The following is a 17,756-nucleotide window of genomic DNA, read 5'->3' as shown; positions in this document are numbered from 1 at the left end:
AAGACTATTATCTCTTTTGAACAGTTTCGATATTTAATGGCTGATGCATCCTATAAAAAGTAAACTCGGTAAGTTTAATTAGAACTATCACAAGTCTCAATTTTCACATATACACTTCTCTCAACTCTTCAGTAACGAAGTTCGAATCACTGAATTAAGAGCAGGAACTGGGGAATGATTTTCTGATGGTTATCTTTACCCAAAGAAAGATTAACATTGATTTTGAGTTGTACAAGTTTTAATTTGCCAGATTAAATTCCATGTAATAACTGTATAATACCTATTTGATGTTCGAATCTAAAAAGCCGGTGTATCTTAAAGAAATTTTTGGATTCAACTCGAGTTATCTAGGAGCTAACTTTCCAGCTCTGTTGAAGCAACTGTGAAAAGTTAAATTTTTTTTCATAACTAGGGACTTTTCATGGGCAATATTCAGTGTCATTCAATTTTAAACGTGTTTCATGTGGACATAATTATTATGATAACTTGTGAATGCCTCTAATATTTGTCTTGAGTCCTTCAACACAGGAAAGATTTTGATTGTTATTGGACTGTGGACATTTTTTAAATTTTATTTTAACTCGACTGTCCTTGTCTGGTATTTCATTTGGAGGACTACAAATCCCAGTTTCCTAATTCCTCACATTATAATAAAAAAAGTACTAAACCTACAAGGGTCATACAGCATTAATTCCTCTTATGAATTTAGAGAATTTGAAATAAAATACAGTAGAATCCTGGATTTCGTCCGGTGCGGATATCGTACAATTCGGATTTTGACAACTTTTTTGGGCGAAATTTTACCCTGGGTTTCGTACCTTTGCTCAGAAATCGTCCGTACCAGACTCGTCCTCCTGCGCCGCTCATACGTTCGTGATACTAATACATAGTAATAATCACTCTTGGGCACATTAACTGTCTTGTTTTAGGTTAATATAGACATTTTTCATTAATCCATCTATGATGTTTTCTTCAAAATTATATAAACACGTTACATAGCATATAAACATGCAATGTTTATATGCTATGGAGGTGTGCTAGCCAGGCAGAAGGAAAACATTGTTTTCTCTGGTCCAGCATCAGAGAAAACGTGTATGAATCTGTGTTGGCCCAGTCACCACCCTTAATAATACATAACGCTTTTGTTTACAATTCTCGGCATAAATTATTTATTGCTTCTCCCTGTTTATGATGACATCTAAAGGTGGTTGTTAGAAACGATTCAACTCAGGCAAACGATTAAACTAACAAAGCTGTTGCAAGCCGTGTCTGCATGGTCCAGTGACTCTCAAGCTGGTCCTAGTGCCAGTGAAGACAAAGAAGGGACGTAACCCTGGATAGGGTTTTGATACCTGAAATCCTTATGGAGGGGGATTCACTTTCCAAACAATAACCTCTCTTCCCTCTCCCCTCCTCGCCGTCTTCCATACGTCAATGAGTCTTTTCAGTAATAGCAAAAGCGATTTAAATGTTCATTTATCAATTAAAATTAGTTATATTTCTCATTGTTTTCTGTATGTAATACTATAGTTATTCTCTATAAAATGTATTTTTGTTAATATTTTTGGGTGTCTGGAACGGATTAATTGGATTTACATTATTTCTTATGGGAAATATTACTTTGGTTTTCATCCATTTCGGATTTCGACCGACCTATGGAACCGATTAAGGACGAAAACCAGGGTTCCACTGTACATCAATGAAAAAAAAGCTGAAACGAACTGAAAACTCTCGTTTTCATGGCGTTTTTAATGATTCAAGAATTCAGTGAGCTTTATATATTGAATTTCTGTATTCTTTACTGTGGAACTGGTAGAATGTTCTCTTCGTCCCAGGTTTTTGTTCATAACTCGAGAACGTATTATTCGATCGGCTTAAAATCCATAATGCTGGTGAATTATTACTTGGGGGAAGGTTTGTGTAACCACTGGGATGATCAAGTGCCAATTATCAATTTAATTTAACTTGATAGTCTTCTTTCACTGGCTTCAAATTGTCAATACTGGGGAGTAGAATGAAATTAACTCTGAGGCACCCACACCATCGTATGTCCTCGTGGTACAACGCCTAGCTCTGCTGGGTGCGTGATTCTTGTAGGATAGATATATATATATATAATAAATATATATAAATAGGGTCCAAATTATTGGACCCATAGTCTCGGAGATGTGGATAAAAAGGCTTCAAAGGAGAATATTTGGATTTCTTCCTGAAGCCATCTGAATGTTCCACTTCCCTACCACCCCATCTTTTCATTCTTTTTTTACCAATTGGTATATTTTATTACACAATATGGTACAAAAAATTTAAGAGATACATTGTTGATATAAAGATGGCATATACAGTACATGAGGTGTATGTGAGATACATGTCTAGTACATTTTGTTACATGTTTATCATTGAATATAATGTGAAAATTTCATCCAGCACCTCAGAGCTGGGGCGGGTGCCCAAGATACAGCAGGTATTACCTCTCTGAACAGCAGTGCTGAGTCGCTGGAACAGAAAACTAGCTGTCCTAGGATCCCTGGTTACCCTTAAGGAACTTGGATGCACTCTTTCTCCATGAGCCAAAGGTCTCCGAGCCTATGGGAACAAACATATAATGATGGGCAAGTTCTCCATATTTTCTAGACTTTTGGGACTCCCTGAAGCTGGCAGCTGCTGCTGCTCCTTCCTCCCTGGTGTACTGGAGATAGGTATCAGTCAAGGTAGATGCACATGTGTAGCCCCACACCACCTGCTTGCCGTCTGTTCAGGCGGCACCACGTCTGCATAGTTGGGGTGGCTTTCTTATTGCTGGGCATCTGGCTGTTGTGAGGCTCCTCTTGATAATGTTATTAACCTTTTCGTCTTGCAATCTTTCCCTCGATTTTTCGGCACACAAGACCATGGTACTCGAATCGGTCTGCTGCTTCACTGCCACAAATACACCCGTGTTCGACGAGAATAAGGGTGACAAGTCGAAGGGCAACACCAATGTGGATGATCTGTGGGTCGAGGCATATACTAAGGCTGGAGTTGGGAACAACCAGCAGAAAGTCCCCTGCATGAGGAGCTCTCACTGCCAACAGGCAGGCTCTATCCTTCCCTGACACACGCTGAAGCACTGTTGAGGCTGTGTTCTCCATTATTTGGCCATCCCAGTGTGACTGTAGTTGTTGAGGAGTGCAGGTCTAGTTTCAGAGTCTGTTGGATTATCCCAGATCATGGCTCCATCAACGAACGTTTGGCCATAGACTCCAGTCTTGTCCCTAGGATATTCAGGGAGAATCGCTGCAACACATGAGCACAGGAAAGCAGGTAGCGCAATCTGTGATGACTTGTGAACACCAATGCCTCCTAGTCTGACTGGAAGTGTAGCTTATTCCCACTGCCCATCTTCTAGAGTAAGGTTAAGTACTTTCATAAAAATCTGCCTCAGGTTACTGTCATATTCATGCAGTATAGGGTTATATGAAGGTACACATCTTAGGAAATATGTTAACTTTGTGAGAAGGTATGAGGCATCATGGATGTCGAGATTGCCTCTTCGTTGTTCCATTCTCCTCAATTCTTCCTGTTTCTTCCTGAGAATCGTGTCAGTGGAATTGCTTCCCAGAGGTGCTCGAAGCAAGATGCCATTTGTGGGGGAGGGGGGCAATGACTGATGTTGCTGGCAGTTTTCATCTCACTGCATCTATCACCTGTTGATTGACTGAGACGATTTCACATTTGGATGTATTCCAGATGAGACCCATTTCCTGTCCCCATGTCATCACTTCAGTAAGATCATAGAAGGGACTCCTTTGTACGTGCTAGTGTGCCATCTTCTAGGAATCAAATGTTTAGCTCACTGGTCAGTGTGACCGTGATTTCCCTAACTGCTATACAGAAGAGAAATGGTGCGAGAGGATCCCCTTACTGGACACCCTCTGATGTGATTTCATGCTCTCCAAACAGGAGCATTGATTCCTTGGTATATCCAGCTGAAACAAAAGAGAAGAGACCAGGGAAATGTTCTTGTATAGCTGCTAGCTAATACCATGTCTCCTTTCAGGAGATTAAATGCGTTCTTGAAATCTAATTTTACCACTGCATTGTTCTCATGCAGGTTGTTCATATACGCCCTTGTTGCATGAACAGCTGCTTCACTTCCTTGAGAGACCCCAAAGCCAAGCTGGTTTGGTTCAAGCATCGTGGCTGTGAATACTGCAGACAGCAGCTTTGGACAATAGGCGGCAAAAAGTGTTGCCCACTCCAATTGGCCTAATTCCTCCATCCTTCTTTTTAAGGGCACAAAGTGATGCACCAAAAAAGAAAGGTTTAATTTCGTCAGGTATCAGACCAACGAAGGAATTGTTGACAAACCCTGTGATCTCTGAATGCAGTGTCTCTGCAATCTTCCCGATAACTGGATTAACCATTTCCTTTAAATGTTTTGGCCTTATTCCAGTGTAACCCCCCAGCAGAGCTGTAAGGGAACGACATTATTGCTTTGTAAATGTCTGAGTCTTGCACAATCAATGGTTCCATAATGGAGACAGCAGTGTTGGAACTGTTGGCACCCCTGGTTTCCCTGGCAGGGTGCTTTCCTTTAAGTGCTTCAGCATCCCTAGGGGCAACTGTATTTTTGCTGGTGACAATTTTGATTGCCCCCACTGTGTTGCCCTCTTCAGTTTTCTTGCTCACCTGGACTCCTATTTTTTTTCACTATCACTGGACTGAGTGGGGATTCTGCCTCTCCCATTTTTGTATTGATGGGGAAAGTGAATGAGGTTATCAGCTTTAGGAATATCTATTACAGATTTAATGATCAATGAAGCTAGCCTCTTTTCCCTTCTTTCTGGCACAGCTAAGCAGACATTGCCAAAAAGAAACAAGTTGTGCCATGCCTTGATGGTTGGTGGGGCATTTAGGATAGTGGAACCATCGCTTACTTTTTTTTAAGAGGTCTGTAAGTTTCCCAGCCTTGTGTGGACGGGCTGCTTTGGGAATGTGTGTGTGTCCTGGTACCTGTTGCTTTAATTGCTTCCAACATATTATCTGATGAGATGAGATCTGTTGGAGTGGGTTCAGGTGCCTGAAGTGGCTCTGGGTCATCACTTACCACAGGAGGACATCCTGAACCAGGGCAACTACCATGTTTGCGAAGGAAACCATTAGAGTTGAGACAGCGAAGCTATAAATACGACTGACACTTGCCTCTCCTAGTATTGCCAGCCATGCCATTTTCCCTGGCTGCTCGCTTCCTTCTGATTGACATCCATCTGGCTAGCTAGACTGTAGGAGAGGAGTACGACACGCTGGGTGAATATGGTGCGGGGAAGGTAATGAATTTGACCGTGGTGGCCTGGTGGGGCTTGAGGGGCTGGGAGGAGACAACTGCCATTGTGGAAAATACTGTATATATTTTCCAGAAATTCAATATTTATATGTAAATAGATGGCCATACTGTATTTAATAGTATTTATGTCATAGAAAATGGAAAGCCTGCGTCTGTGTAGAAGTAACTCGCCATCTTGGTTTTGAATTGGATACAACGTTAATATAATGGGAAGAATTTTTCGTGCTCTAGAGGTTAGAATTGGATTGACACCTCTCAAATAGGAGGCAAAATTGTTGGATGTGCATTCCTGCATAACTTGAGATATCAGACGACTGGACAAGACAGCTCCATGAACCTCAGATAAGCTCTCTAGATTTGTGTATAATTCTGGCCAGTGTTTTCATAAATTTAGTTAGTGAGGTTTTTCTGAGTATGATACAACTTAATATCCAGTCAAATTGGTGAGTGATATTAAGATATATTTTCCTTCTGTTATGTATATGTGAATTTATATATCACTTTTTAATATACAGTCCACAAATTTATATATTTACCAGTATTCCTGGTGTATGTATATTTCATTTAATTAATAGGTCCAGAGCAACTTGTGGTTATGACAGTGGTAGGTATCGAAGGGGAACATTTTTTGCGACCTAGGTGTCCCAAATTCCTACTTGTCTATGTAACATTGATAAATAATAATTATCTTTATCATTTACTGTTATGTACATAATTAGTTACATTCAGATAAATGCAATTTTCCACAGCCATCCTCAATAGGAGTGTCGCTGGGAATTGGGTGGGGGAGGCGCAGGTTCTTGGGTGGGGGGTAGCCCGGGTAGAGGGGTGAGGGGAGTACACTGCACAGGGACCTGCACACTATATATTGTTCACACTGTCTTACAATACACACATCTGTTTCTCATGCACATCATGAAAGATGTGGGTATGTGCACTCTTGAGCCCCAGTGTGTTCCTCATCTTCACCTACACACCGCGCCTCTTTCCCTTCCTCCGTGGCCTGGGGGAGGGGGGACTGATTGGTCACTCCCTCGTCAACATTAACACCACATTGTTTTTCAATAATATATGCCTCTAATTATTCCATGCATTGACACGTAATCATTTCTAAGTTAACTGGAAGCATGGCGCATGGTGCTGGAGGTAGATGTGTTAATGAAAGCTTTTCGAGGTTTGTATATACGATAATCTTGGCCGGCACTCACACACAGTATAGGCCTTATTCTCCCCCACGCCCACTGGCCATCTTCCACATTACCACAACTCATCAACCTTCACGAACTGCACAACACCTCCACTGTTTACGTTGAAACGATACACGGGAATGTCTTCTCACTGCACTGGAATCTTCCCCAAGTATTCACACTGAGTCCTGTTCAGTCTTGACCTGGTCAACCTCTTCGATCAGGAGTTATCCCTGAAAATCCCGCGGTTAGCTCGCTTCACGTCTTGCCATGCCAGTGCATGGCTATATATGTATATATATATATATATATTGTGTGTGTGTGTATATATATATACGTGTGTGTCGTGCCAACAACATAATTATAGCATTAGAAGAGGCCAAGATTCTAATGCCGTCTTTATTCATGTGAGAGATTTTAACCGTCCAAAAAGTTTGAGAAAGTTGTATCAAGCAAGTACTTGGTCGACAGGAATATAACAGAATCATGTTTCATAGAAAGTAGTTTTGAAAATATGAATATTTCTTTTGGTTTACATAAACTGGATTCATAATTAATAAAATTTGGGAAGAATTTAAGGCACATTAGACAAATCTTTGGATAGAATATAAGCTGTGTTTCACGGATCACTGACTACTTACCTACATCATCATAAAAAGTCAAGTGTTGTGAGGTGTTGTCTCGTCCTTATATGCCTTCCTGTCACCCTTTTATTTTTGTAGTTTCTTGATAATGTGAGAAGTCACGAAAGCCCTTGGAATTTCATTATTATTTTTCAGAGTATTTGTTCTGCATTATATACATATATATTACATTATATTTTTGTAACCACGAATGAGTGTAATTTAATCAATAACAACACTGCAACTAACCGAGGACTCGAACCCTTGTCGCTTTGGCCCGCCTCATGGTGAGCGAAAATCCCCTGACGCTCTAACCCACAGGACTACCCAATCCTACAAAGATCACGCACCCAGCAGAGCTAGGTGTTTTACCTTGATCCGAGGACATTTGATGGTGTGGGTACCTCAGAGCTAATTTTATTCTACTCTCCGTTTGGTTTATCATAGCGTAGTCTCACCGAATTAGTGATAATTGCCATGTCACGTTCGTTAGGCTATTACAATATCAGTGCTTGTGGGCTGGCTGTTTTTCTAATGCTCTAATATTCGGTCCTTCTGGTTATGGGTACTGGTATGCTTTCCGCCTCTGCTTGGACGTCCTCTTTTCTGCAACACTGCAAGCTCCTGATGTGTTGATTGCAACACGAAAGGCCTAGAACTATCATTTAAGTCCCCCTGCGGATGTTTTGCATCTTGTATCGCTTGTTCGTGATTTTTGCAATATATATATATATATATATATATATATATATATATATATATATATATATATATATATATATATATATATATATATATATATATATATATTATATAAAATGTGCGTGTAGATGTGTGTGTTATACAAACAATAATATTTGCAAAATGTTCGATTGTACTAACCCTACCAATTGTTTAAAAAAAAAGTTACTTAAAAAGCATTATAAAGAAAATATTTGTTCGTTTTTACCGTTGTGACTTCGCCCTCTAGCGGACAACCTCTCACCCGACGCCCCTTCTAACGATGCCACCTCTGACCAAACGCCCCTAAATGGTTATAACTTCGACCATAATTTTTAAAGGGGTGGAGCGTTAAGCCAGCGAAGGCCTCGGTCATAGGACCAAAAGCTCCAACGGCGGGTCATCATCTGACTGACCCGCGTCAGGAGACTCTTGTACTGTTTCCTGGCCAACTTTACCTACCCTAACGCCCCTTGTAAAGACCCAATATCTGGCCAATATCGAGCCAACCTTTGACCCAACGCCCCTTCTAATGAGCCATATTGTAACCCAGTGCCCTCATCCTTCTTTCTGAAGTTGAAGCGTTCTGAATACAAGAATGCTTAAATCTGAGGATATAAAGATATTTTATACTTTCAATTTGAATGCTGTAAATTTTGACCCACTGTTGTAGAAAGCAAGGTATACATACAATAGTCAGAAGTATTGAAAAATATTTTACTGGCATTTTTTGCTTATATTTAATATCACTATAAAGCAAAAAATATATTCCATTTACAGTTTTAATCTCTCCCCTCAAATTGAGGGTTATTGTGAAATGCAACTCCGAAACTCGAAAATATCATAGAATTACTGATAATGAGATGGGTAATGGTGACTCTTTTTCACATACAATTCCGTTTATATTCAGTTATGTCTGGCTGATTGCTCAACAGTGGTAACTCTCCACAAAGTTTGCTTCGCTGCTTTGATTTGATTATCAACTAGGACTATCCTTTCTGGTCCAGATACGTTGATGGAAATGGAATATTGACTTAAAGGGCTCACTTGGTTACATTATCATACACTGGTATGTTATTCATCAAAATATTCAAGGGAAGATTCGTAGCCATCCAGTGACATATAGTCATGCTTAAATTTAAGAAAATGATTTTGCTACGCTTCAAGGACAACCTCGACTGCAACAGAACAAGCATTTCTAGCAATAAATCAGTTTGTAACTGCATTAATTGAAGTTGGTAAAATTGATAGAACTTTTCCTCCAGAGCATAAAGAGAATTCATTGTCGGTTTTAACAATATCAATGTCTTTTGTCTTTCACACTACTTTTCCCCTCTATTGTGTGGTTAAAAAATTGTTGTATACTCAGTTCTAGCTATTATTTCCTCCAGTTATGTAGTTATAATTTGTCTTCATTCAACACATTATCAGTTGCCCATTGGAAAACTTAGTTTATATATCATACCTTGTCATTAATGGATGAGTGTCATGCAGATTCTAATATCGTTTGCAAAGGATGATACGGTGCTATGGTTTATATCTCTGATATGAGGATAAGAACAGAATGAGGGAGAGTACTGTGCCTTGTGGAACAGAGATTTTCACTGTGGAAGTCTGATTTAGCTCTGTTTACCACTACTATTTGTATTCGATTGGTTAGAAAGTTGAAAATCTATCTGCCCACTTTCCCAGTTATCCCTTTAGCACGCATTTTGTGCGGCTATATTCTCCCGCTCCCTTCCCTGATAATGCGGCTACCATCCTCCTATATTGCCCCCTGTGACAACCCAGCTACCTTCCTCCCACATTGCCCCCTGACAACCCAGCTACATCCCTCCCATATTGCTCCCTGGCAACAGCTACCTTCCTCCTGACAGACAACGCGGCCACGTTTTCCCCGACTGAATACGGCCGTATTTCCCAAGTGAACCCCGCCACGTTCAGCGGGACAGACAGACAGCGGTCTCACTACCTGCTGGAGTCAGATATCGCGAGCTATTACGGCTGGTGTCTCGCCTTGCTCCGCCAGACTGCCAGAGGACTCTCCTACACCGTCAGGACGCCTCTCGACTCTCTAAACCTCTCCATCACATAGATTACATTTAATTTCAATGTGAAAAGAGCTTATTATGAAACGCACGGCTACAAGTATTATTATTATTATGAATAAGTGCTAAACTCGCTGGGCTCACAAAACGCAAAGGTGCCATTGTAGTTTAGTACATTGCATTTTATTTAATAAGATTACATATCTCTGACTGTATAAATTTGTACTGAATTGCGTTTTCTATTGTAGTGAATTATTTTGCCAAACATTGCAATTATTGCATGCATTAGTTTTTATTTATATTACATTCGGTGAAGCTGCAATGTTAAAATATTAACATATTAAACTATAAAGTTATTTTAGAACGTATTCTTGTATATTATATTTCGGCATTTTCAGTGAATCAGAAAATTATAGAAAAGACGCCGATATTAAGTGACCGAGAAATGCTATAACACTATTAGTAGTATTAACAGTATAAGTAGCAGGTATAGTAGGTATAGTAGTAGATGTAGTAGTAGGTATAGTAGTAGGAATAGCAGTAGTAGTAGCAGTAGGTATAGTAATATTAGGAATTTCTAAACCCTTAAAGGTCAAATAACACCTGAAGATTGGGAGGTGGTAGATGGTATTAAGCTTTGTTTAGAGGAATCAGAGGGTAGCTTCGGTTCTTGGATCAAGAGCCCTTCACCAGCTTCTGGGCATCTTACTAGACGAGTATTATACTGTGATGCTCTGTACCAGTGGCAATATTATATTGTGTGGGTCATTCGGCGTGAGGAGGGTTGCAGACTCTACCCTCCGTGTGGTAATTGGGCAACAGGCACGTTACCTAACTGTGCCACAACAGACTAATAACTTTGGGGAGTTGAGGATTATTATTATTATTATTATAATCAAGGGGGAAGCGCTAAACCCGGAGGATTATACAGCGCCTGGGGGGGGGGATATGTGGAAGGCATTCAGGCTTAATTCGGGGAACTGGAGCACAGATCCAATTCCCTAAATCAAGAGCCCCTCACCAACATCAAGGAACCTTCCTTGAGGGGCGGGGAGTTGAGGAGACTCCAATATTGCTGCAAACACATCTCTACTCTGACAAGGGATATGCGTATCCCAGCGGATACGCTGGGGGGGGGGGGGGGAGCGCGCGCGCGCGCGCGCGCGCACACACACACACACACACACACACACACACACACACACACACACACACACACACACACACACACACACACACACACACACACACACTAATGATGTAGTGGAGGCAAGATCCATATATAGCTTCAAGAAAAAGATACAAGGCAGGGAGAAAGTGGGCCTAGTAGCGACCAGCGAAGATGCGGGCCAGGACTCGACACCTGTGAACCATAAATAGGTGAGTACACACACACACACACACACACACACAAGTAGAAGAGAAGGTAAACTGTATTTTCTTATACTGTATGGAGGCTTTTCATACGGTACAGTACAAGAAACTAATACAAACAGTAGAGAAGTAGGCAGAAATAACAAGGAAAAAGCTACAATGGATCAAGGCATACCTGACAGGAAGGAAACGAGTGATTGTCCGTGAAGTGGAGTAGGAATAAGTGCATGTGAGGAGTGGGGTACCACAAGGATCAGTACTAAGGCTGGTGCTCTCTTGTATACGTGAATGACATGACGGAAGTAATAGTCAGTGGTATCCTTGTTTGCAGACGTAAAACTAGTGAGAATACAAGCAGACGTTGACCATTAAGATTTACAAATGGGACTGGATAGGCTGCCGGTTTGAACTGATAAGTGGCTACTGAAGTTTAACTTTACCAAGGGAAACGTTATGAAGTTCGGGGAAGGGAAAAGAGGACCGCACAGAGGGTATAGGCTCATGGGAGGGAAAGAAAGGCTGCAACAACCCTCAGTGAAGGAGTAGAAACTTGAGCTGAGTATTATAACGAGTACCTGAGGGGCACAACCAAATAACTGGTGCAGCAAATGCGTGTTTGGCAAATCTAAGATTAGCTTTCAAACATCCAGGTAGGGCGTCATTTACGACGCTGTACCCGTGTACGTCAGGCCCATATTGGAATATGCAGCACAAGTATGCAACCCACACCTGGTCAAACATAAGAAATTGGAGAAAGTGCAGAGTTTGCAGCGAGACTAGTCAGGAGCTAAGAGGCATGTCCTTTGAGGAGAGGTTAGGGTAACTTATCCTGATATCGGTGGAGGACAGGAGGAACTCATTGGGTAAACAGGGACATGAGAGATGGGAACCAGGAACACGAGATCACAGCTGGTACTTCAAAATTCAGATAGTCACAGGGATGTTGAAAAGTATTTATTTAGCCGTTTAGTAACAGCACAGATAATTCTTAAATGAGGAGCAGAGGGAAAGGGAACTGGAAAGAAATAAAAGCAAATAAGATGGTGTATGTAGCTGGAAAGTGACGGAAGGCAGAGAAGAAATTCATACCCAGGAGCAAAAATAATCAGTGGAAGAAGAGTATGAGCCCATGGTTCATTCAGAGATGCAAAGAGGCAAAAGCTATATGTAAGAAACCCTAAAGAAATAAAGAAGGCAAAAATTAAAAAAAAAAAAAAAAAAAAGGTAGGGAAACTAGTGAGCAGAAAAGTCAGAAATGAATATGCATGGTTAAAAAGTCTCTCAACGACAATCTGAGAGCAACATAACTTCGACAGTCAAATCTGACTTAAAGGTGCTTTATGTCAAATCAGGATTAAGAAGAGAGTAAAGGATTAGTCTGGCGAAGAAAGGATGATTTACAAAGAATGACCAGAAAATCTGAGGAACTCAGCAAGAAATTTAAAGAGGTATTCACAGAGGTAAACAATGCAAAGCCAACAAGTGGGAATAAACACACTGCAAGGAGAGGCTTCCTTTCATATGTTTCTCCCAAGGCTGGGCTTTATCAACTAAAACAGCTTTGGCTTTAGGGCTCTTGGTGATATCTATAGTTTTAGTAGCAAGGGTTGTTACATCCATGTTGGCTCTTGGGAAATTTAGGATGTTGGTAATGGCAGTCTGCCCAGCTGAAAGAACCAGTCGTCTGTCGATGTTGGAATATTCTCTAGATGTGCTGTGAGGCAGGCTTTCTGTTTGCAGGAGATAATGTGCGTGGGGAATTTTCAGTTGAACATCTCGTCAATATATTCTCGTTTTTCTAAAATATACACATCACTGCAAATTTGGAGTGCTAAGAAGAAACCTGTGATAGCCTCCCTCTTTGTTTTCAGGTCACAGTGGGGAAGTGTATTAAGTCATTATTATTGGCGTGTTGTGTGTGTACTTGCCTTTAAGAGTATCTTCATCATTGACGAGAAAGATATCCAGAAAAAGTAATGGTTCGTCGCTCTTCTTCTAGTGTGAATTGCATGGAGGGTTCAGCAATATCGAGTCTCTGAACTGAGTTACGTTGACCTGCCCAACGTGGAATAATTGGATAATATATAAACACTAAGAACCTAATCTTCACTGCATCGACAAGTCAGGTGACGAAAATACCCGTGTTATGGTAGTTTCGTCACTTATGTTCTAAATTTCTTTTCCCTTCATTCTCGACCCATTTTGCGATTTTCTTCCAATTTTCTCTCTCAGCTGTGACTTGATAAAGATTATGGACTCACGAAAACGTAATCTAAATGCTCCTCTCCGAAGTGATTATTTGTGAACATTTTGATTACACCGAAGGTGCATAACCACTAATAGAACGCCACCTTCATTCCATCGATGGTTCATCTCCACCAATAGAACGCCATCTTCATTCCATCGATGGTTCATCTCCACCAATAGAAAGCCATCTTCATTCCATCGATGGTTCATCTCCACCAATAGAACGCCATCTTCATTCCATCGATGGTTCATCACCACCAATAGAACGCCATCTTCACTCCATCGTTGGTTCATCTCCACCAATAGAACGCCATCTTCATTCCATCGATGGTTCATCTCCACCAATAGAAAGCCATCTTCATTCCATCGATGGTTCATCTCCACCAATAGAACGCCATCTTCATTCCATCGATGGTTCATCACCACCAATAGAACGCCATCTTCACTCCATCGTTGGTTCATCTCCACCAATAGAACGCCATCTTCATTCCATCGATGGTTCATCACCACCAATAGAACGCCATCTTCACTCCATCGTTGGTTCATCTCCACCAATAGAACGCCACCTTCATATACAAGATTCATAATCATCGGAACGGACAGCTCCCACCTTAGATACTAATCTTCAAGACCCTAATATCCAAGAGTTGGTCGGTAATTGGGGTAATTACTCGCCCACATCCTTCGCTAATTGTGGCTATCCACACTGTTAGCAGTCTACGTGTAATTGCCTTCTCCATCTCCTCTCCTTCACTTGCGCTTCCTTCTTCCTCCAATCTCCCCTTTCTTTTTAAATCTCCCTCCCCTCCCTTCTAAGTCGTACTCCCATCACCACCGCCGCCTCTTTCATCATTTTTTTCTGTTTCCCTCTCTCTTTCCATCTCTTCTTCGATCTGTTCTTCTTCCATATCCCCTTTTCCTTTCATACTCACCTTCCATTCCATGTCACTCACATTTTCCAACTGTTTTTCTATATCCCTTTCCCTTCCATATCCTCCTCCTTTGCATCTTTTTTTTTCTCTTCCATCTTCACATTTACTTTTATCCCCTCTTCACCTTCAATCCTTCCATCCTCTTCCCTTCTGATTTTCCCTCGCCTTACATTTTTCCCTCAATTCCCTCTACTTTCATATACCACTTCTCTTCCATATCTCCCACCCATTCACAGCTCAAACATATATAACCGTTTTGTAATTATTTGTTTTGTGATTCAATTTATGACTAAATATATTAATATTGTCCCGAAGTCTATAAATTTGTTACGAGTTCATTAGCACTAAATTCTGTTTGACAAAAACAAATGTTGGGGCCCAGTCCATGGACCCATTATGTGCTTCTGTAATCATTTGACTATTGCCCACAGAATGGGTATGGGGAGACTACCGCTCAAACCGATTGTTATGGGTATTGGGTGATAATCGCCCACAGAATGTGCATGGAATGCATAATTAAGATCTCAAGATATATTCATCATTGTAATGAACTCCTGCGGAAATGGTTTCATGATTCGAATCAATACCGGGAGTCTGGGTAATTACTTGGCCACTAACGAGGTCTCAGTCGTTAATTTGAGCAGATTGCAGATGTTGTAATGTGTTGATAATTAATGGCTGGTAGTGCTAACTGTTACTGAGTGGGCACGACGACAGCAGGTGAGTGAATCTCTCCTTAGCAACAGTGGGGAACCTATTTTTGTACAGTTCGATGCATGATTAGCAGACTAACACGGGTTTAGTTCTACACACACACACACACACACACACACACACACACACACACACACACACACACACACACACACACACACACACACACACACACACACACAGGGTCAGGAACTAGGACTCGACCCCTGCAACCTAAACTATGTGAGTACACACACTACATGGAGAGATGTAGCTCCAGGTATCGAGCATTAGAGCATTTTAGACATGACTTACCTCCATGTTTTGAGCATAAGAGCACCATATGCGAGAGAGAAGCCGATCTCTCTAAGCCAGACCCTAAGGCTACACGTGACGATCGTTGGGATGGGGTACAGCACCAGGGTCTGTGAGGGAAGATAGAAGTTCCTGCTTAATAAATAGTAGGCTACAGATAATATTTACCAACCTGTCTTCAATAATAATAATAATATATTAAAGGGGAATAAATAATTTGTCACGTGATGTCTGAGAGATGTCCTAAGCTTGTTTCTGGTGAGGGGATGTTCATCCTATGAATTATAGCTACTCTCTTCTTCGAATCAAACCTGACCTTCACAAACATAGCGCTTTCCAATAAACAAAAAAAAAAGAAGCTCTATCTTTCACGAATGTAGGAGAGGCTCTATCTTTCACGAATGTAGGAGAGGCTCTATCTTTCACGATAGTATGGCTCAAATCACTTTACCTTAGAGAGGCCTCACATGCGGCGCAGTTATCATCTTCATACAACTAAATGGACATAAATGTAACAGAGAAATTAATCCGCTGTATAAGGGTTCTTTCTTACGAAGACAGACGTAGAGCTCTAAATCCACACTTTCTAGAAAGACTTAGACTGAAGTTCGAGATGACTGAATAACAAAGGTGGAAATGGCATATAAGATATATAAACAAGGTACTGATGTTAACGAGAAAACAGGAATTGCTCTTAGGTACAGTATTTGAATTGATATACTAGGGATTTACAGAGACGTGCATCACACAACAATTTAGAAATTTAACGGTTTACCCACGAGGGGCGAGAACTGACAAAGCCGCTACTGGTAAATGTGTTGTTTCCCACTAGAAAGAATTAGAAATAATAGGTTAAAGTTGGATACATTCAAATTTGAATAGAATACAAGAAATTATTGGTTGACCTACATTTGAAAGAACTCAACAGCGAAAATTATTTACAAGGCAAAATTATACTAAGATAATTTTGAATTACTGTTGCCTACAGCAATTCATAACAACAGGAGGGGCGATTTTGAGGCAAATTTTTTTATATTGCTCTATGTGTACAAAGCTGGGAATTTCTAATTCAATGTATTAATGTACCTTATTTTAATTTACGCGTTCATTCTGTTCACTAATTTCTCATGTACCAAAGTTCGAGTCCATTCATTCTTTTTATTAAGTCATTTATTTGTACGACATATCTTGGGTAACAAAATATGTGCCTTTGAAGATTATTAGAAGAGATGAAACATAAAGCTTCTGGGACTGTGGGATGAGATAGCTGGATCACAGTTGGTGCCTACTGATACAGCCTTGTTACAGAAGTGCTAGTTTTAAATCATCCTATTAGAACCTTCGTGGCTGAATGGTTACAGTGGTGGGCATGACCCATTGTTCATGTCCCCGTCCATTCTGCTTATTCACTGACAGTCATTCAATAATCAAACGCAATTTCAAGTGCGAAATTCTGAAAGAGCTTATATTTCCACTTTTCACTATGGTTATATTGTACTCACCTATTTGTGGTTGCAGGGGTCGAGTGTGTGTGTGTGTGTGTGTGTGTGTTACCATTTGGTCCTAGGCACATGATTAGACACTAGGCCTGTTGTATGTGCATGCGTGTGTGTGTATGTGTGTGTGTGTGTGTGTGTGTGTGTGTGTGTGTGTGTGTGTGTGTGTGTGTGTGTGTGTGTGTGTGTGTGTGTTACCATTTGGTCCTAGGCACATGATTAGACACTAGGCCTGTTGTATGTGCATGCGTGTGTGTGTATGTGTGTGTGTGTGTGTGTGTGTGTGCGTGTGTGTGTGTGTGTGTGTGTGTGTGTGTGTGTGTGTGTGTGTGTGTACTCACCTAATTGTACTCACCTAATTGTGGTTGCAGGGGTCGAGACTCAGTTCCTGGCCCCGCCTCTTCACTGATCGCTACTGGGTCCTCTCTCTCTCTGCTTCCTGAGCTTTGTCATACCTCTTCTTAAAACTATGTATGGTTCCTGCCTCCACTACTTCACTTGCTAGGCTATTCCACTTGCTGACAACTCTATGACTGAAGAAATACTTCCTAACGTCCCTGTGACTCGTCTGAGTCTTCAGCTTCCAGTTGTGACCCCTTGTCCCTGTGTCCCCTCTCTGGAACATCCTATCTCTGTCCACCTTGTCTATTCCCCGCAGTATCTTGTATGTCATTATCATGTCTCCCCTGACCCTTCTGTCCTCCAGTGTCGTCAGTCCGATTTCCCTTAACCTTTCCTCGTACGACATTCCCTTGAGCTCTGGGACTAGCCTTGTTGCAAACCTTTGTACTTTCT

General features: G+C 41.0%; 1 protein-coding gene across 1 annotated transcript in view; it reads right to left on the bottom strand.

Moving 5' to 3' along the window:
• LOC128694596 (metabotropic glutamate receptor-like protein P) overlaps nt 1-17,756 on the bottom strand; it is a 903,975-nt gene that overhangs the window by 59,893 nt on the left and 826,326 nt on the right. Inside the window, exon 9 of the mRNA XM_070095631.1 lies at nt 15,466-15,575. Coding sequence (XP_069951732.1) covers nt 15,466-15,575 — 110 coding nt within the window. The remainder of the gene's footprint in view (nt 1-15,465; nt 15,576-17,756) is intronic.

The sequence above is a fragment of the Cherax quadricarinatus genome, chromosome 51 (assembly GCF_038502225.1).
Source record: "Cherax quadricarinatus isolate ZL_2023a chromosome 51, ASM3850222v1, whole genome shotgun sequence".
NCBI lineage: Eukaryota > Metazoa > Arthropoda > Malacostraca > Decapoda > Parastacidae > Cherax > Cherax quadricarinatus.
Note: the sequence above shows the minus strand (reverse complement) of the source record. Positions and strands in the feature narration are given on the sequence as shown.